This window comes from Mytilus galloprovincialis, chromosome 4, assembly GCF_965363235.1.
Source record: "Mytilus galloprovincialis chromosome 4, xbMytGall1.hap1.1, whole genome shotgun sequence".
NCBI classification, from domain to species: domain Eukaryota; kingdom Metazoa; phylum Mollusca; class Bivalvia; order Mytilida; family Mytilidae; genus Mytilus; species Mytilus galloprovincialis.
This window is the reverse complement of record NC_134841.1, coordinates 72,164,903-72,186,088: the sequence shown is the minus strand read 5'-3', so window position 1 is coordinate 72,186,088 and position 21,186 is coordinate 72,164,903. Positions and strand designations below refer to the sequence as shown.

General features: G+C 33.7%; 1 protein-coding gene across 4 annotated transcripts; it reads right to left on the bottom strand.

Moving 5' to 3' along the window:
* Positions 1–1,226: 1,226 nt before the first annotated feature.
* On the bottom strand, positions 1,227–18,877 carry LOC143072879 (uncharacterized). 4 transcript variants are annotated; one of them, XM_076248010.1, is made up of 6 exons: positions 18,858–18,877; positions 10,455–10,542; positions 8,451–8,530; positions 5,956–6,191; positions 2,432–3,618; positions 1,227–2,363 (listed from the first exon to the last, which is right to left on the bottom strand). In XM_076248010.1, the coding sequence occupies exons 2-6, from the start codon at positions 10,528–10,530 to the stop codon at positions 2,350–2,352; spliced, it is 1,593 nt and encodes a 530-aa protein (XP_076104125.1). In that variant the 5' UTR covers positions 10,531–10,542; positions 18,858–18,877; the 3' UTR covers positions 1,227–2,349. The 4 variants fall into 4 exon arrangements, with proteins under 4 accessions (XP_076104125.1, XP_076104124.1, XP_076104123.1 ...); XM_076248009.1 differs by lacking the exon at positions 18,858–18,877 and adding an exon at positions 17,681–17,765; XM_076248008.1 differs by lacking the exon at positions 18,858–18,877 and adding an exon at positions 17,589–17,706.
* Between the last annotated feature and the right edge of the window lie 2,309 nt (positions 18,878–21,186).

Below are 21,186 nucleotides of genomic sequence, written 5' to 3'. Positions count from 1 at the left end.
ATAGTAGAGGGGCACTATGTTTTTTTGGTCTGTTCAGGCCTCCATCTGTCCCGCTTCAGGTTAAAGTTTTTGGTTAAGGTAGTTTTTGATTTAGTTGAAGTCCAATCTACTTGAAACTTAGTATACATGATCCCTACCTATGATATGATCTTTCTTATTCTAATGCCAAATTAGAGTTTTGGTCCCAATTTCATGGTCCACTGAACAGAAAATGATAGTTATTTCATTTTATCAATAGGTAACATATATAAGTAACATCATCTTCCTTCATAGATTATGCAAATGATGAAAAGCACCAAAAAAAAAAACCTTGACAACAATCTCATAAAACACCACTCTTTTTACACACAAAACCAGATCATTTTGATATATTGAGTCTTGAAAAGTAAACCCTCAACATTGTTTTGAACAGCCCTTATTATTTATATATCTGCGAAGCAGTAAGCAATGGTGATAAAATACTGAAATACTACTTGTGTATATGTAGTAGGACTATGATGCAACACACACTTAGTGATTGATTGTTGGTTACTTAACATCCAGTGGCAATTATTTCATGCATGTTCAGGACTATAACAAGTTAATCATAAATAAATCGATAGGTAGTCCGGTAATAGAGTCTGTTTTGGATGAAGGTCAGGGAAATTTGGACTACCACTTGAAATTGAGAATACATTGGAAAGGCACAGAACTTCTGTATGCAACAGGCCTACTTCAGACTCCTCAAATAGTTGTTGATATGGTTATTAACATGCAAAGAGTGCACACACTTTACATCAGGCATCAGATTTAACTGGATGTGGCTGCAAACTTGTACAACCCTGCACAACTAAATGGACGCCCTGCTTTGCCAATGGTTTTACTGATGGTCAGAGGAAGACCTGTTGTAATCATATTACTATTCCCCAGTCACCCTTGGAGGACACTCTTAGTGTGTTACTAGTTTTAATAAACTGATTATTAATCAATAAAACAAACAAACTATTCAGTAAACTATGGACACAGAAATGATTTGCCTGCATGTAGTTTTGATAGTAAAATCTAAATGTTTAAATAAAACAAAAAAAGATGTGCCAATGCTAAAACAACCCCATGTCATAAATCATTCACTAATAGTTAGACCTTATAACATAACTTAAACATATTGTTGATTCAGTTGATGCTTAAAACAGTACTCTTGTGTCCTGACTTGTCAATTTTGTTGTGGTGAGACAAAGAACAACTACTCCATGCAAATATTTTTATTACCCTGAAAAATATGGCAATAGAATTTTCTTTGATTTCATTTAAGTAATATGTAACATTATTTACATTATCTTACATCATACATAAAAAAAACAAGCAAAAAACGTAACAGTATTAAAAAAATAACATGGATGCTATAAACAATACAGCAGTTTACAATTACAGTATGGCTGCATTTTGCAACTGGTTTAAAAATGCATACAAAATCTTAGTAATCATTTGAATTTATATATGAGGACAACAAGGTTTCTCATAATTAAAATAACATTTTACAAAAAAAAAAAAACACAAAATATTAAACCTTAACAAATATTTCGACAATTTTTGACCTGTGTTTTTAAAATGTGTTTTGGGATATATTAGTTTTTTTCTACAAATCTTTAAAACACAGTTTTGACTTTGAATTATTACATTTTAAATCTGAAATGGTTTAAGAAATGATGAAATGCAGGAGCAAAATTCTTCTGCCATCTAGATGATATAAACAGGATAAACATGACTAACTTTGAACAGTTGAAATCCTATACAATAAATGTGTGTGGACTCCTTTGAAAAAAACAAAAATGTTGGAATCTAGGAGCATATAAAATAAACTATTTGATGTGTTTAGAAAACTAATACAGATGCTTCACCTTAGTATACATTGTACCATGAGACTAATGTTCTTCAAACATCACCAAGTTCCAACTGTTGCTGTACAGTATTGTTCTAAAAATAAGACTACAGCAAAAGGAAGCTGAAAACAATCAAGTTTTATGAACCCACAAAAAAAAGGGTCTGGAAATTTCATGAATCTGTAGTGTAGTATTTGACTATATACAATGTATGTCAACTATTTCCTTTTCTTTTGACCTTGTTTATTATAATCTCATTATGAATATTTCTAAAATACAGTGAACAAAAAAACAATTTTAAACAAGAACACAATTGATATATACACTGTACAAAAGTTAACTTCAAAATTTGAAATATTCATTTCCTGCAAATGCTACATGTATTAACTAGTACTTCAAGATGTTATCATTGAAGTATTTGACTAGATGTAACCAAAGGATATTTCATTCGATGATTCTTTCTTGCATGATGGCAAATTGCCCATATCATTTAATACATAGGACCTCTTTCCCTACCATATCATTTAATACATAGGACCTCTTTCCCTACCATATCATTTAATACATAGGACCTCTTTCCCTACCATACGGATTGAACCTGTTATGTTCTGCATGGTTTTGAAAATGTTCATGGGATAACTCTTCCTCCTGATAGGGTTGCCATTGACCATTGTCGAAATTCAACATCTGAAAATTGTCATTTCTGAAGTCTTGTTGTTGAAATGCATTATTCCTCAAGTTCTGATTCTGAAATGGATTTCCAACCATGTTTTGTTGATGAACCATGTTTTGTGAATGAACCATGTTATGTGAACGAACTATGTTTTGTGAATGAACCACATTTTGTGAATAATCCACGTTTTGTGAATGAACCACGTTTTGTGAATAATCCACGTTTTGAGAATGATGAAATTGATTTGATGGGATTGGTGGATTATGAAATGGGTTTGGGCGTGGAACAAAGGGATTTTGCTGTATCTGATTGGCTGACTGGAAGTTGAAATTAGCATGCTGTACATTCTGTGGCTGATGATTATAGTTAAATACTTGAACATTATCATTATGCATAGTAGGCACTGGACTGTGTCTGTCATTTTGCCATTGACGTCCTTGTCTGCGCTTCCTTTTATTGTTTCTGTTTCTAGCTGACTTTGGTTTGAAAGTTTCTGGTTTTGTTGCATTTGGTATGGGTTTGTTCTTATCTTTAGCTACTTCAACTTCAACAATATCATCATGTTTTGGTTTTTCTGGTATTTTCTTTTCAACATCAAAAATACTTTTAAATTTGATTTTTTCAGTTTCTTCACGACTTCCTGTGTTATTAGGTTGTGAATTCTCATTTATTTCATTGCCATTATCATCCATCTGTATTTTAATATGCTTTGGCATTTTAACACCCCATGTTTGAGCAATATGTGATAAGATTAAGTTTGTTATCCTACGATGCCCTGTCATATCCCAATGGATCCCATCTTCAGCACGTCTATGAATTTGATGACGAAGGAAATAATGTAGGTCAATGACATCATGGCCGTACTCCACAGCAGCCTTAGAGGCATAATAATTAGCCTCTAAGACATGTAACTCCATCGAGTCCTTCAAGTAATCAAGTCCTGGTATAAAAACTCCTCCCTTAGGGTTATGAGATATAGCAGGATTTGTATTCCATATTACAAGGCACTCTGGTAAATCAGATTTCAGCTTTTTGAAAAGTTTATGCAGATTTTGTTTGTATTCAGGCACTGGTATTTTACCATATCTAAAATATAAAATAAAAAAAACATTCAATTAACCTAAACCAACTTCTTCTGTTAATTGCAGTAACCAATGCATTAAAATTGTTTCAGAGAGGAATCTGATTTTTGAATAAGTAAAAAATGGATGACAGACAATGTACAAATCAAAGGAGCAGAACAGGCTCATATTGACTACTAGGCCAGGGAAGAGTATAAAGAGCAGAACAGGCTCATATTGCCTACTAGGCCAGGGAAGAGTATAAAGAGCAGAACAGGCTCATATTGCCTACTAGGCCAGGGAAGAGTATAAAGAGCAGAACAGGCTCATATTGACTACTAGGCCAGGGAAGAGTATAAAGAGCAGAACAGGCTCATATTGACTACTAGGCCAGGGAAGAGTATAAAGAGCAGAACAGGCTCATATTGACTACTAGGCCAGGGAAGAGTATAAAGAGCAGAACAGGCTCATATTGACTACTAGGCCAGGGAAGAGTATAAAGAGCAGAACAGGCTCATATTGCCTACTAGGCCAGGGAAGAGTATAAAGAGCAGAACAGGCTCATATTGACTACTAGGCCAGGGAAGAGTATAAAGAGCAGAACAGGCTCATATTGACTACTAGGCCAGGAAAGAGTATAAAGAGCAGAACAGGCTCATATTGACTACTAGGCCAGGGAAGAGTATAAAGAACAGAACAGGCTCATATTGCCTACTAGGCCAGGGAAGAGTATAAAGAGCAGAACAGGCTCATATTGACTACTAGGCCAGGGAAGAGTATAAAGAGCAGAACAGGCTCATATTGACTACTAGGCCAGGGAAGAGTATAAAGAGCAGAACAGGCTCATATTGACTACTAGGCCAGGGAAGAGTATAAAGAGCAAAACAGGCTCATATTGACTACTAGGCCAGGGAAGAGTATAAAGAGCAAAACAGGCTCATATTGACTACTAGGCCTGGGAAGAGTATAAAGAGCAGAACAGGCTCATATTGACTACTAGGCCAGGGAAGAGTATAAAGAGCAGAACAGGCTCATATTGACTACTAGGCCAGGGAAGAGTATAAAGAGCAGAACAGGCTCATATTGACTACTAGGCCAGGGAAGAGTATAAAGAGCAGAACAGGCTCATATTGCCTTCTAGGCCAGGGAAGAGTACTTATAAAGAGCAGAACAGGCTCATATTGCCTACTAGGCCAGGGAAGAGTACGTATAAAGAGCAGAACAGGCTCATATTGACTACTAGGCCAGGGAAAAGTATAAAGAGCAGAACAGGCTCATATTGCCTACTAGGCCAGGGAAGAGTATAAGGAGCAGAACAGGCTCATATTGCCTACTGGGCCAGGGAAGAGTATAAAGAACCTGGTGAAAATCTGAAATTCCTGAAATGTTGCCTCCCCTTATATTGTTCTTTCTATAAAATATAATTTTACTGACAATTAAAAAGAAAAATACAAGATTTAACAAACAGATTTAGTTAAGAAAACTTTGACTATGAACCTTAAAAATGTAGCCAATGTAGGATTTACCCTCTCAGAAGGATATGTTACCTTTGAAACAAATTTTATACCAACTATATTTTTCTTTGTTATTGATTTATCATTGTTTGCTCTACATATAATACATCCAGTGATAACATTAAGTGACTTCATGCAGAATAAAGATTATAAAAAAGAAATATGAACATGAGTCATTGAGGACACTGAAAAGGAACATGATCCAGTTGGAAACTTTACAAAAAGAAGAAAACTTTCTATTGATTACTTTTGTCAAAATGTTTGTTTTGAACAATTTAAGATAACATAAGGTTTTTATCATTGCAAAAGCTTAATTAGCTACCAACAGCTGTTTGTCAGCATCATGTATTTGATATAATTAGTCTAAAATTTAATATAACTTTTGCCTTAAGATACTACCAGCAGTCAAAAAAATATTTCAAAAATTGAAAGGTTTTTCTCTACTTTTATCTAATGGTTAATCAAAATTTTAGCTAGTATACATTAATCCTATTTATGTATGTGGCTGTGCCAAATAAAATATAGCAGTTTTATATTTCAACCACTTTAAACATAATAAAAAATAGTACTTTTTTTTTGCCTGTGATATTGTTAAATTGTAAATAAGTAAGTGACACATCTCCATTAATCCCGACAGGAGTGTACACGGATTCCACTTTACCCTCACAGCTCTTGAGGGGTGCTCTGAATAACGGAGGAATCTACCAGTACATACATGTGAGAGAGCTATCTACATTAAGGCTATACTGTGACCTACAGTTGTTAACTTCTATGTCACTTGGTCTCTGGTTTTGTGTTGTCTCATTGGCAACCATACCACATATTCTTATTATAATTATATCAAATACCTTGTGATATCCCAGAGACATGAATTAACAATGATAACATCTGGTTTCTGTTCTGCCAAAGCTAACTTGTTTATAACTGACTCTATATAAGTATTGTAAGATCTTGTCATAAAGATAAACTGTAGGAAATAGAAGTCTGTCTGGTACTGTCTTACTTCTCTGTAACCTATCCCTTTCTTGTCAGCTCCTCTCATACCTCCATCTAACAGTTTATCATGAAGACAGGAATCTTCACCCTGGAAACATAAAATATATCTTGTTCTACAAAAAATCACTTTTAAAAGATTTCTTTTAACTTTCAAGCATATATTCTTAAAGTTCATTCATTCAGTTTGGGAAATTTCTGAACAAAGAACAATAACTATGATATTTCACTTTATAGGACCTCCTTCCATATTTCTAAATTACCGACTTAATAAACAACCAGATGCTCCGCAGGACGCAGCTTTATAAGACCGCAGAGGTTGAACCCTGAACGGTTGGGGCAAGTATGGATTCAGCTCTAAATTTGGATTGTGATTAAAAAGTTGACACAGCATAGGTTTCTGACACAGAATGAATGTGGTCTAAAGAACTTAAATTTTTTTTTTGGCCTTTGAGCAATACACTATGCTGTTGAATATTAATCCTCTCAAAAAAATGATTGAAGAAATTTACTTTTTATTTATGAAATCTGAAATGAGTAAAAATTTAAACCCCCCCCGTTTTTTTTTTTCACATCCCCCTTTCCCTTTTTCCAAAACTGATCTCAATTCAAATTTCTAATGGAGTGTGCAACAATAACTACTCATTTAAATAAATCATAAAATATTAAAATGTAAAATAAAGTGCTTGTTATCACTGAATGGTAAAGATTGTTTTAATTTATCAGTTGGTAGTAAAAGTGAATATACATTGTATATTGTATAAAACAATGATTTAAGTTGATTCAACTACTATTCTGGACAAAGAAAGATAACTCCAATCAATTGAAAATTTCTTGCTATTGCACAATATTGTGCAATTAGATATTTCTTGCTATTGCGCAATACTGTGCAATTGAAAATTTTTGCTATTGCACAATACTGTGCAATTGAAGATTTCTTGCTATTGCGCAATACTGTGCAATTGAAAATTTCTTGCTATTGCACAATACTGTGCAATTGAAGATTTCTTGCTATTGCTGAATACTGTGCAATTGAAAATTTCTTGCTTTTGCACAATACTTAATATAATAATTTTGGATCCTGATTTGAACCAACTTGAAAACTGGGCCCATAATCAAAAATCTAAGTACATGTTTAGATTCAGCGTATCAAAAATGCCCAAGAATTCAATTTTTGTTAAAATCAAACTTAGTTTAATTTTGGACCCTTTGGACTTTAATGTAGACCAATTTGAAAACGGGACCAAAAATTAAGAATCTACATACACAGTTATATTTGGCATATCAAAGAACCCCAATTATTCAATTTTTGATGAAATCAAACAAAGTTAAATTTTGGACCCTTTGGGCCCCTTATTCCTAAACTGTTGGGACCAAAACTCCTAAAATCAAACCCAACCTTCCTTTTATGGTCATAAACCTTGTGTTTAAATTTCATAGATTTCTATTTACTTATACTAAAGTTATGGTGCGAAAACCAAGAATAATGCTTATTTGAGCCCCTTTTTGGCCCCTAATTCCTAAACTGTTAGGACCTCAACTCTTAAAATCAATCCCAACCTTCCTTTTGTGGTCATAAACCTTGTGTTTAAATTTCATTGATTTCTATTTACTTATACTAAAGTTATTGTGCGAAAACCAAGAATAATGCTTATTTGGGCCCTTTTTTGGCCCCTAATTCCTAAACTGTTGAAACCAAAACTCCCAAAATCAATCCCAACCTTCCTTTTGTGGTCATAAACCTTGTGTCAAAACTTCAGATTTCTATTTACTTAAACTAAAGTTAATATTGTGCAAAAACTAAAAGTATTCGGACGACGACGACGCAGACGACGACGCCAACGTGATACCAATATATGACCAAAAAAAATTCAATTTTTGCGGTCGTATAAAAATGTGTCAATAGTACATGAATGCCAAACCTGCACTATCATTTACCATGTTCAGTGGACCTTGAAATTGGGTACTAAGTTTCAAGTTGATTGGACTTCATCTTCATCAAAAGCTACCTATTGGGACTCATCACTTTTTGGATTTGCCTTTTATTTGCTTTGAGACTATCCAACCATAAGAGTGCAACATTTCTATTCGAGGTCTAATGGTTTAACTAGAGCAAGGATCTGCACAATCCAAGATATAAAATCTATCTAAAATTTGATTATAATGGCTTCATTAGCTATTGTATTAGTATATGTAATGAATTTTAATAGTTGCTAACGTCAAACATGAAACAACAAAGACAAAATCAATGTTTCATGTCTGCATTCATAAAACTGATAAGTCAGTTATTGCTAAGATTTGTTTTGCTATTCTTGCCATTGAAACTCAATTTTATTACATTCAATCTTACCTTCATTCTTAGAAGATTATCAGTAAGAAAAGTGTTTCCTTGTATAAGTCTGATCAAGTCTTTGTAAATGGACCGCTGAACTGTAAATAGAATAAAACTTAAGAAATAACAGAAACACTATTTCAACACTCAAATCTGAGACTACCATAATATACAAGTTATAGTTGTATCAGCTCAAATGCAGTAACAATAGTGCTATCTCATATGATTCATATCATTAGCTTTAAAAGCACTTGCTTTCATAGATGGTCTTGTCTTAACTGTATTATTTGACAGAATACATGTTTTATTGTTTATATCTATAAAGTCCTGCATTATAAATGAAATTTATTATAATACATATATTGTTGCAGCACAATGTTACATATCCCTTGTATTGCACATAATCTAATAGTATACACCTATTGACTGGTTATGAGGGTAACAGCAAGTTTGTTGTCCCTGAGATACCAACAATAGTTAGTATCAAAGGGACAACAAACTTGCTATTACCCTCATAACCAGTCATTAAGTGTTTTATTATACTGAACAATTCAACTTTCTAAAAAGTCTACATAAATCATCTGAAAGAATAAGAAAATGTCACATAAACATGCACATGATGAACTTTATTTTTTTTTTATAGCTTTGGTTGTATTTATAAATTTTTCATAAATTGTAATCAAGAGTCAGACTATATAAAACTCCTGTGCATAACATAAATTCTACTAGACTAGCTAAAGTTCTGTACACAGACCCACATTATACATTTAATATATTTTAGATCTTTTAAAAATGCATCGTGAAGATTTTCTTATTCTTTTTTTATTGCTTCTGGTAAGTGATATATTAATTTGAAACTAGGACAGACACATGCAGATTTAAAAATTTACTGTATCACAGTTAGATGTTGCCAAGCGCAAAAATTCTAACAGAAAAGTTTATGACGTCATTATTGTCCAATGAAATATAAATATGAAAAAGTACAAGAAATATGTTGATGAAACTATTAACCGGGGTAATAGTCTATAAAACTATTGACTAGCAAATAGTCTGTGGAATGAAATAGCACAACTATTTCATTACTTTTTATACAGAAAAAAACATACTGAGATATAATAATCCCTGGTATTGCACATAATCTAATTGTCAGTGACTTATTTTTTGTTGTCACTGAGTCCTTCTCGCCCTCCATTACCTTCAATGGTGCAAGCTCCCGGGTAGATTATCTGGGGACGATAGAGGCAATACCATGGCGCTGAAGTACGAAAAATGTATAGCAAATGGTAATTTGATAAATTAAATTCGTTTTGTCTACGTTATAGCGTAGAAACGTCACGTTTCGTAATATAGCGTTACTGATGTAAACAAGATCTCCACAGCTCCGACTGCAAGGGATTTCCATTTGTTAAGATGAGTTTCAATATAGTGTACAAGCTTTTCAGGTATGAAACTTATTTATTTTATCAAGTTTTACCATTTGCTATACATTGCACCATTGAAGGTAATTATAATGGAGGGGGAGCTGGACTCAGTGACAACAAAAAAATTAAAAAATTAAAATAATTCACTGAGGCCAGGGCTGGACTAATAATCTAATTGTCCCTGGTATTGCAGGCAGTGCAATATCATGAATATAGCAATTAGATTTGATGTTGTCAATAGGAAAACAAGATACTATTGTTATTTCAAACAGTTTTTGCCCAAAATATGTGTGGTTTTGCAAATATAGTCATGATAAACCTTGTAAGGATAGTACATATTATAAAAGAAAGTCCATGTTTTAGATTCTGACTAATAGATACAATATTTAAACAATTTCCCTACAGTTCCTTTTATAATTACAATTGGGCACATTTACCTGTTTCCTGTAAGAAATTTTTAACATACATTACATACAATGTACTTGTGTTGAGGCTCAGTGTGTAAATCAAAAATCAACCAAATAAATCATTGAATAAACACACTTCTTCTAAGGCTGTGTAAAGCAACCATTGATCAATAAAAAATTGAATGCACACTTACTTGATCCTCCCATAACTATTACATATTTGTTTTTTAACAACTCTTGTGCATCCTTCTGAAGAAAGATGGCTGCCATAACTCAGGTTACCTAAAACAAAAATAAACACAATTTAATAGATTCAGAATGCATGTTATATTTATAAGTAAGATTGTGGCCTTTTTCACAAAGCTCATTTGAGAAAAAGCAATTGTCAGACATGAACAAGTTGAGTAATTCACATACAAATTTTGTCCACTGAAAAAACTAGAGGCTCTAAAGAGCCTGTGTCGCTCACCTTGGTCTATGTGCATATTAAACAAAGGACACAAATGGATTCATGACAAAATTGTATTTTGGTGATGGTGATGTGTTTGAAGTTCTTACTTTACTGAACGATTTTGCTTCTTACAATTATATCTATAATGAACTTTGCCCATTAGTAACAGAGAACTATATTTGGTAAAAATTTACATATATTTACCAAATTAATGAAAATTGTTAAAAATTGACTATAAAGGGCAATAACTCCTTAAGGGGTCAATTGACCATTTAGGTCAGGTTGACTTATTTGTAGATCTTACTTTGCTGAACATTATGGCTGTTTACAGTTTATCGCTATCTATAATAGTATTCAAGATAACCAAAAACAGCAAAATTTCTTTAAAAATTACCAATTGGAGGGCAGCAACCCAACAACCAGTTGTCCAATTCATCTGAAAAATTCAGGGCATATAGATATTGACTTGATTAACAATTTAACTTCTTGTCAGATTTGCTCTAGATGCTTTGAATTCATAGTTATAAGCCAAAAACTGCATTTTACCCCTATGTTCTATTTTTAGCCGTGGCGGCCATCTTGGTTGAATGGCCAGGTCATCGGACACATTTTTCAAACTAGATACCCCAAAGATGATTGTGGCCTAGTAGTTTCAGGGGAGATTTTGTAAAAGATAACTTAGATTTATGAAAAATGGTTAAAGATTGACTATAAAGGGCAATAACTCCTAAAGGGGTCAACTGACCATTTTGGGCATGTTGACTTATTTGTAGATCTTACTTTGCTGAACATTATTGCTGTTTACAATTTATCTCTATCTATAATAATATTCAAGATAATAACCAAAAACAGCAAAATTTCCTCAAAATTACCAATTCAGGGGCAGCAACCCAACAACCGATTGACCGATTCATCTGAAAATTTCAGGGCAGATAGATCTTGACCTGATAAACATTTCTATCCCATGTCAGATTTCCTCAAAATGCTTTGGTTTTTGAGTTATAAGCCAAAAACTGCATTTTACCCCTATGTTCTATTTTTAGCGGTGGCGGCCATCTTGGTTGGTTGACCAGGTCACGCCACACATTTTTTAAACTAGATACCCCAAAGATGATTGTGGCCAAGTTTGGATTAATTTGGCCCAGTAGTTTCAGAGGAGAAGATTTTTGTAAAAGATTAATTTAATTTATGAAAAATGGTTAAAATTGACTATAAAGGGCAATAACTCCTAAACGGGTCAACTGACCATTTTGGTCATGTTGACTTATTTGTAGATCTTACTCTGCTGAACATTATTGCTGTTTACAGTTTATCTCTATCTATAATAATATTCAAGATAATAACCAAAAACAGCAAAATTTCCTCAAAATTACCAATTCAGGGGCAGCAACCCAACAACCGATTGACTGATTCATCTGAAAATTTCAGGGCAGATAGATCTTGACCTGATAAATATTTTTATCCCGTCAGATTTCCTCAAAATGCTTTGGTTTTTGAGTTATAAGCCAAAAACTGCATTTTACCCCTTTGTTCTATTTTTAGCTGTGGTGGCCATCTTGGTTGGTTGACCAGGTCACGCCACACATTTTTTAAACTAGATACCCCAAAGATGATTGTGGCCAAGTTTGGATTAATTTGGCCCAGTAGTTTCAGAGGAGAAGATTTTTGTAAAAGATTACTTTAATTAACGAAAAATGGTTAAAAATTGACTATAAAGGGCAATAACTCCTAAACGGGTCAACTGACCATTTTGGTCATGTTGACTTATTTGTAGATCTTACTTTGCTGAACATTATTGCTGTTTACAGTTTATCTCTATCTATAATAATATTCAAGATAATAACCAAAAACAGCAAAATTTTCTCAAAATTACCAATTCAGGGGCAGCAACCCAACAACCGATTGACCGATTCATCTGAAAATTTCAGGGCAGATAGATCTTGACCTGATAAACATTTTTACCCCATGTCAGATTTGCTCTAAATGCTTTGGTTTTTGAGTTATAAGCCAAAAACTGCATTTTACCCCTATGTTCTATTTTTAGCCGTGGCGGCCATCTTGGTTGGTTGACCGGGTCACGCCACACATTTTTTAAACTAGATACCCCAATGATGATTGTGGCCAAGTTTGGTTTGATTTGGCCCAGTAGTTTCAGAGGAGAAGATTTTTGTAAAAGTTAACGACGACGGACGACGACGACGACCGACGGACGACGGACGACGACGGACGACGGACGCCAAGTGATGAGAAAAGCTCACTTGGCCCTTCGGGCCAGGTGAGCTAAAAACCAAATGTATATCAACATAGGATTCTCTGTGAGGAGGGAAAAATACATGTATGAGATACATTTTGTACATTAACAAGTTTAATCAAAGTGTAAAAGTGCTGAAAATAGAATTTATAGATACTAAAATATGCATGTGTGAAAGTATTTCCTTTCTAGAACAAGTACAAGATTAGTTCCTTTGTCACAAGTCATGAAATAATTTTAAACCAAGTATCATCAGTAAAACAATAATCAACTCCCATGCAGAGCAACTAAGCATAAAAAGAATGAGCCAGTATAGAGATTTTATTTTAATAAATCTTAAGAGTAGAGTTCCACTGTTCCCTGCATTGCACATATTTCATCTGTCTATTAAGTTCAAAGTGCAATACTTAAAAAACATTTTTTTCATATTTTTTTTTTATAGAAACTAGAGGCTCTAAAGAGCCTGTGTCGCTCACCTTGGTCTATGTGCATATTAAACAAAGGACACAAATGGATTCATGACAAAATTGTATTTTGGTGATGGTGATGTGTTTGAAGTTCTTACTTTACTGAACGATTTTGCTTCTTACAATTATATCTATAATGAACTTTGCCCATTAGTAACAGAGAACTATATTTGGTAAAAATTTACATAAATTTACCAAATTAATGAAAATTGTTAAAAATTGACTATAAAGGGCAATAACTCCTTAAGGGGTCAATTGATCATTTAGGTCATGTTGACTTATTTGTAGATCTTACTTTGCTGAACATTATTGCTGTTTACAGTTTATCGCTATCTATAATAGTATTCAAGATAACCAAAAACGGCAAAATTTCTTTAAAAATTACCAATTGGAGGGCAGCAACCCAACAACCAGTTGTCCAATTCATCAGAAAAAATCAGGGCAGATAGATATTGACTTGATTAACAATTAAACTTCTTGTCAGATTTGCTCTAGATGCTTTGGTTTCATAGTTATAAGCCAAAAACTGCATTTTAACCCTATGTTCTATTTTTAGCAGTGGCGGCCATCTTGGTTGAATGGCCAGGTCATCGGACACATTTTTCAAACTAGATACCCCGAAGATGATTGTGGCCTAGTAGTTTCAGTGGAGATTTTGTAAAAGATTACTTAGATTTATGAAAAATGGTTAAAGATTGACTATAAAGGGCAATAACTCCTAAAGGGGTCAACTGACCATTTTGGTCATGTTGACTTATTTGTAGATCTTCCTTTGCTGAACATTATTGCTGTTTACAATTCATCTCTATATATAATAATATTCAAGATAATAACCAAAAACAGCAAAATTTCCTCAAAATTACCAATTCAGGGGCAGCAACCCAACCGATTGACCGATTCATCTGAAAATTTCAGGGGAGATAGATCTTGACCTGATAAACATTTTTATCCCATGTCAGATTCCTCAAAATGCTTTGGTTTTTGAGTTATAAGCCAAAAACTGCATTTTACCCCTATGTTCTATTTTTAGCGGTGGCGGCCATCTTGGTTGGTTGACCAGGTCACGCCACACATTTTTTAAACTAGATACCCCAAAGATGATTGTGGCCAAGTTTGGATTAATTTGGCCCAGTAGTTTCAGAGGAGAAGATTTTTGTAAAAGATAACTTTAATTTACGAAAAATGGTTAAAAATTGACTATAAAGGGCAATAACTCCTAAACGGGTCAACTGACCATTTTGGTCATGTTGACTTATTTGTAGATCTTACTTTGCTGAACATTATTGCTGTTTACAGTTTATCTCTATCTATAATAATATTCAAGATAATAACCAAAAACAGCAAAATTTCCTCAAAATTACCAATTCAGGGGCAGCAACCCAACAACCGATTGACCGATTCATCTGAAAATTTCAGGGGAGATAGATCTTGACCTGATAAACATTTTTACCCCTGTCAGATTTGCTCTAAATGCTTTGGTTTTTGAGTTATAAGCCAAAAACTGCATTTTACCCCTATGTTCTATTTTTAGCCGTGGCGGCCATCTTGGTCGGTTGACCGGGTCACGCCACACATTTTTTAAACTAGATACCCCAATGATGATTGTGGCCAAGTTTGGTTTGATTTGGCCCAGTAGTTTCAGAGGAGAAGATTTTTGTAAAAGTTAACGACGACGGACGACGGACGACGACGGACGACGGACGACGACGGACGACGGACGCCAAGTGATGAGAAAAGCTCACTTGGCCCTTCGGGCCAGGTGAGCTAAAAATGAAATATTTGAGAGAAAATGGAATGCAATGATCAACATAATATTTCCAAGAGGCAATAAAAATCCACACTAGTTATAAGTAATTCATTATTGATCAGGTGTTATTTCTAAATTGTCTGATTGATTGCTGATATAAACCCAATATATAACTTATAAAATCCAGCAAGAAATGTAAACATGATAATGCTACCAATACATTTTTTGTAAAAATCAATATTTCCAAGAGGCACATACTGTAACACTTTTAAAAATAATTGATTGGCAGTGAATTTCAAACTTGTACAAACAGTGCTGATTTAATTTTAAAATGATTTAGTTTCACTAAAAAACAGGGGACAAAACTCTTAGTTCATTGACACTGATTTTCAAGCTACATGTAATTCAAGAAATTGCTGATGTTAAGCTATGATATAAATTTTATCATATGTATCTCGCATACATTTTGCAGGTGCTACTCAGATATAAATACTGTGTGCTACTATGTGCTGATATTTGACATTTGCTTAGCTTTTATTTTTGCATGTGCTATCTATGTATTAATGAGGGTGGTAATGGGGGTACCTTCATGACGATTACGTTAAAACTCTTGCCAAATGACATTAACCGTATTTTTTGGTGCATGATGATAAAATATGCACTTTTTAGACGATAAAAAAATCGAATGATTTTGACGAATCACGTTAATTTTTTTCCCAAAATAACGGTAACGATAATTATTTGAGACCTCTGACGAATCACAATTACGATATTTTGACGAATCACAGTAAAATTTAAATCAATTTGACGCTAATGGTAGCTGAAAATGGCTGTTTGACGCCCAACGGTAAAGGGCATTACTACTCTCATTAATGCATTTATATGTGCTGTCTGTGAGTGTTTGTATGTTTGTGTTGTATATGTATCTGATGTTTTTACATGTTGATGTATGTTTTGTTTATTAATATCAGTCAGTTAAAGAGCTCTTAACAGCTCATGTTCCTTGTTATTATATATATATGCAACCCGACTTTAAATAAAGATTACTTTACTTTACTTGAAAGAATTGTACACTTGAGAGAGCTTACAAGACTTAATTAGTAGATGGACCCATCCACAGACAGATAGACACCCAGCATTTATGCAGTCGGTCTCATTGGGTCAAGGATGTCTAATGGTAAAGCGGGATTGGCTGTTTTTTTCAAAGTTAATTAAATGTGAAAACCGGAAACAAAGTCTAGCGAGATATGTGAAATTAAATGCGCTATTAGAGCAACGAGAAATAGGATATGGGATTCTCACTAAACAATAAGCGGGATCTTAGATCAGACCATACCTGTCAACCTCTGAAAATGAAAAGTCAGGTCATGACCTGCATTGAGAAAAAAAATCTCAGGTCATAACGCGTACGACATTTTGCGGGCTCAATTGAAGAACAAAAATATGTTTACATATAATTTATATAGTCAATATGTATATAAAACAGTTAGAACATGTATACAAGTTTATTTCAGACTATTGTTATATTCCATAGTAGCAGAATTGGCATTCTTTAAAAGAACTGCACTTGGTTTCAGTTCATAGCAATGCAAATGTATATTCATTTTACAAGAAAGAAGAGCACACAGTGTATCCTTATTAAGATCAGCCCTAAACTCTGTAGCTATTTTCTTTACTAAAGAAAATGCCCTCTCACTGTCTGCATTGCTGTTTGAAAAACCAGTAATGTTTTAGCAAGTTTTGACAAAACAAAAAATCTTGGCTTGTTAAGAAAAATGTCATGCAACTTGGACATTTCTCCCCAAAATGTACCAATGTCAGTTTCAGGGGAAGTGCAAAGTGGAAGTTCATCTAATGGGGTCAACTGATAGTCACTGAACTCATCTTGTAGCTTGTTGAAAATATCGTTACGTAGCTCAGGTAAACAAGTCCTACATTTTGACTTTTGGTTACATTGAAAAAGACCGATAAAACCGAAGGTCGTATTACTTCTAAATACCGGAAACAATTCCGGTCAGAAATCCGGGTGAAACGGGTAATGTTAGAAATTCCCGGGACCCGCCGGGTAAAGAAAAACTCCCGGGTGAGAGGTGAAAATAACGGGTGTCACCCGCAAAAAACGGGTGAGTTGACAGGTATGTCAGACCCTCCCAATGAGACGTACTACCTCCTACATGTACATGTATGCAAATTATGCATCTCACTTGAACTGTCACAAGGGACAATAAGGCATGGCCAGTTACTAGAAAACATGGTTAGACACTTATTTCATCCTATTGTTAAAGCTCCCGCACTCTTTTTTCCACAGAAACAGAAACAGGATTCTTTAGACTTATGAAACAAGTGCCTGTGATCATGTCCCTCGTTGTCACATTGTATATTTACACTGAACCTTCAGGTCTAATATCTTGCCTTGTTTTGTTTATAATTTGGATGATATCTCATTGATTAACACCTGGTATGTACTATCTAATAATTCAATTGTAGAATGCTTTACCAGACACCAGTGTTCTTTTTTGTTTCGTTTTCCTCTTAATTAAGGGCTAGTTGAGAATGGGGAGTGAAGCGTACAAAACTTGACTGACTCAGTTTCACAAAGCCTTGTGTTTTTGTTTGTTTGTCTGTTTGGTTTTATCACAGGGATGGATAGTTTTATAGGATCTGCACACTGGGAGTTCAGAAGTGAATATATTTGACATAAAAAGTCTAAAAATACTATAGTGATGGTCTTCATAACTTCTGACGAGATTTCTGTTTTCCGTTAAAAATTTTATAGTTTTTTTCTTTTCAGATATTTTCAGATAAGAATATAGAATTAATTCATATAAATTTTTAAGGGGCCTCTTAGTATAATCTCTGTTCTTTTTAATTGTCCTTATGGCTTATTCTCTCTTTTTGCAACCTGAAAATTAAAAAAATCTAAAATCAGCAGTTGTTTTATTTTCACGATTTAACCAGACCAGAGACATATAACGTGACGGTACCCAAATTGCACCTATTTTGACAGTTTTTTCAACTAAGTTTTTTTATGATCAAGACAAAAATTTCCATTTTGTGTTTATTTTGTAGCCGTATCCTTCTTTATTATAAAGGTACACCAATTTGATTTTCAATCCATAAGGAATCATAGAAAAATTGGTCTGAACTTACCTCCAAACCATCCCAGATTCTGTAATGAGGAGTACCCAAATTGCATCCATGCTTAAATTCGCATCGTCAAAAGTCGAATAACAGAGCTTTTGTTTATTTTTTTCAAATATTTTGAACAATTGGATATTTGTCCATGCTTACTCTTCATTTTTTTAAGAAATGGATACTTGAAACGTATTGTATTTGTTAATTTTAAAAAGATGACGTTTTGATGACGTCGCATGGCGACGTTTCAGTACATTTTGCTTTTTCAGTAAACACTTCATCTGTTGATAAATATTGTGAACGTTTTGTGTATATCTAAATATTTTTACCTATGTTGAAAGACGTGCATAGTATCAAATCATAAAAATACCATTTTTTTAGTCTCTAGGAAATCTTGTTAGATTTTCGCTGCTATTTTTGATAAATAGGTGCAATTTGGGTACTCGGTGCAATTTGGGTACCGTTACGTTATATGTGTAACGTTGTATCTGTCTCTGACCAGACATTTCCTTGATTTGAATGGTGATATAGCTACAGTATACTTACTCGTCTTCTTGGAGTACCACCATGAATGCCGGGTAAAACTTATTAAAGCGCTTCTGAAATCTGATATATATTGAACACAGTATATAGCATATCATTACTGTACTGACTGTACCAATACGTAATTAAAATTCATATTATGATTGGGTACACGATCAGCTAGATAGCCAATCGCTGACCTGAGACTAATATAATGTGTTATAGACTTAGTAGTCTCGGCTGACGGCAACAGTTTGAAACAGTTCACCCATGCGGTACTCAAGTCATACAGAAATAATGGTGCAACAGTCTGAAATTATTGGATAAGATAAGATAAGATAAGAAAACTTTATTTTGATTCGGCATGAGTACAAATAATCAACACAAGCTCTAAGGAGCTTTTGACCGAATATAAAAACATATAAATAACATAAAAACAGTGCATTTTGACATATAAAACAACCTGTAATACAAAGTTGAAACTCACATACATAGCATGCAATAAAAAATAATCAACAAATTTAGAATGAAGTAAAAACATGTTTGACCAGAGCAACCAAAAGCAGCATAAATAATAAAACAGTTTAAGAATTATCTGCAAGCAGAACAGTGACATTCCAAACCGTTCCAGGACTGAACAAGACTTTTAAAATGTGAAAAACTGTTTTCAGTCCTGAAATGGTTTGGAAGACTGTTCCATAAAGTAGCAGCAGCAAATTTGAACGATTTTTTACCGTAACGGGTTGACTTTACCTGTGGAATTTCAAGAATATTTACATACCTGAAAGAATATTTAGATTTTTTGACATTCACCAAATTTTGTAAGCACACAGGAGCGATGTTGTTTATAATTTTAAAAGTTTCTAGAGCCATTGTTCTTATCCGTCTGATCTGCAAGGAAGGCACCTTAGCTTTAAGTAAGAGGTCCTCGTAGGAGCTGGTAAAATCCTCATAAACAAAACGGAGTGCTCTTTCCTGCACCTTTTCTAGTTTTTTGGAATTTTTCTCAGTGCAAAAATGCCATGCCAAAGGGCAAAAATTAAAATTACTAAGAATAAAAGTATGAAATATAGTAAGTTTACTAAGTCTATCCAAAAATGAGCCTAAACGTTTTAAAACATTTAATTGCTGTGATGCCTTCCTACAGATTGAGCTGACATGAACATCAAAATTTAGCTGGTAGTCTATTTCAATGCCTAATAATTTTACTGTTTTTTCACATGTGAGGTTCGAATTTTGAATATGTATAGATGGGTTCTTTTCAAAGGTCTTTTTGCCAACAGCCAAAACTTGAAATTTGTCAGGATTTGCTTGCATTTTATTTACCCTGAACCACTCAATAAGTATTTTTGAATCAGATTCCAAAGTTGAAATTAATAAATCGAAATCTGGAGTACAAAAAGATAAAGTATTGTCATCTGCATAGTTATATAAACTACCATTTTTAACAAAAAGAAAAATATCATTTATAAATATATTAAACAACAATGGCCCTAGTATCGAACCCTGTGGTACGCCTTTATGGATGTCAGCCCAACCACTCAGAACATTGTTGACTTTAATTTGCTGTTTTCGATTAGATAAATAGGACTTTAAAAGAGCAACTGCATTGGGGGTTAAACCATATGCTGATAATTTATCTAGCATAATATTGTGAGGCAGGCAGTCAAAAGCCTTAGAAAGATCCATTATTACTGCTGCAATGTACTGGTTTTTATCAAGAGCTTCTCGCCAGTCTTCTATGAAACACTCTGAGAAGTGTGGTCTGACATCCATGTCCACGTCTAAATGCACACAAAAATGGATTAAATATTTTATCAAAATAATCAGTTAATTGAATTTCATATATTTTTTCAAAGATTTTAGAAAATATGGGTAAGACACTAACTGGTCTATAATTTGTTTTTAATAATGGGTCATTTTTTTTATGAAGGGGGGTCACTTGGGCTTCTTTAAGTTTATCGGGGAAACAATTATTATCAATTGACAAATTTACAAGAGTTGTCAGCTGTGGTGCAATATAAGATTTACAATTTTTCACTATTTTTGCTGGAATACCATCAGCTCCTGTAGCCTTCTTTATGTTTATTTTATTCAAAATTTTTTCAACATTTTCATTTGATACTTTTTTAAATTCAAAATCAGAATTATGTTTTCTGTTATCCAAAATTTCTTTTATACTAGGGTGATTTGAGGGGTCATATACAACATCTGCTCCAATTTTGTCTGCTACTGTGGAGAAAAAATTATTAAAAACATTTGAAACTTCATTTGAACAATTTACAATTTTGTCATTTTCACATAATAAATTTTTTTGCTCTCCACAGTTCCCCTTTTTTGAGAAAAATGGTTT

Excerpts from the sequence above, each read along its gene's own strand:
- LOC143072879 (XM_076248010.1), bottom strand. The coding sequence starts at position 10,530 with ATGGCAGCCATCTTTCTTCAGAAGGATGCACAAGAGTTGTTAAAAAAC. Across the intron at positions 6,192-8,450 it reads ATAATCTTCTAAGAATGAAG|GGTGAAGATTCCTGTCTTCA; the intron begins GTAAGATTGAAT and ends TTATGTTTCCAG. Across the intron at positions 3,619-5,955 it reads TGTCTCTGGGATATCACAAG|ATATGGTAAAATACCAGTGC; the intron begins GTATTTGATATA and ends TTTATATTTTAG.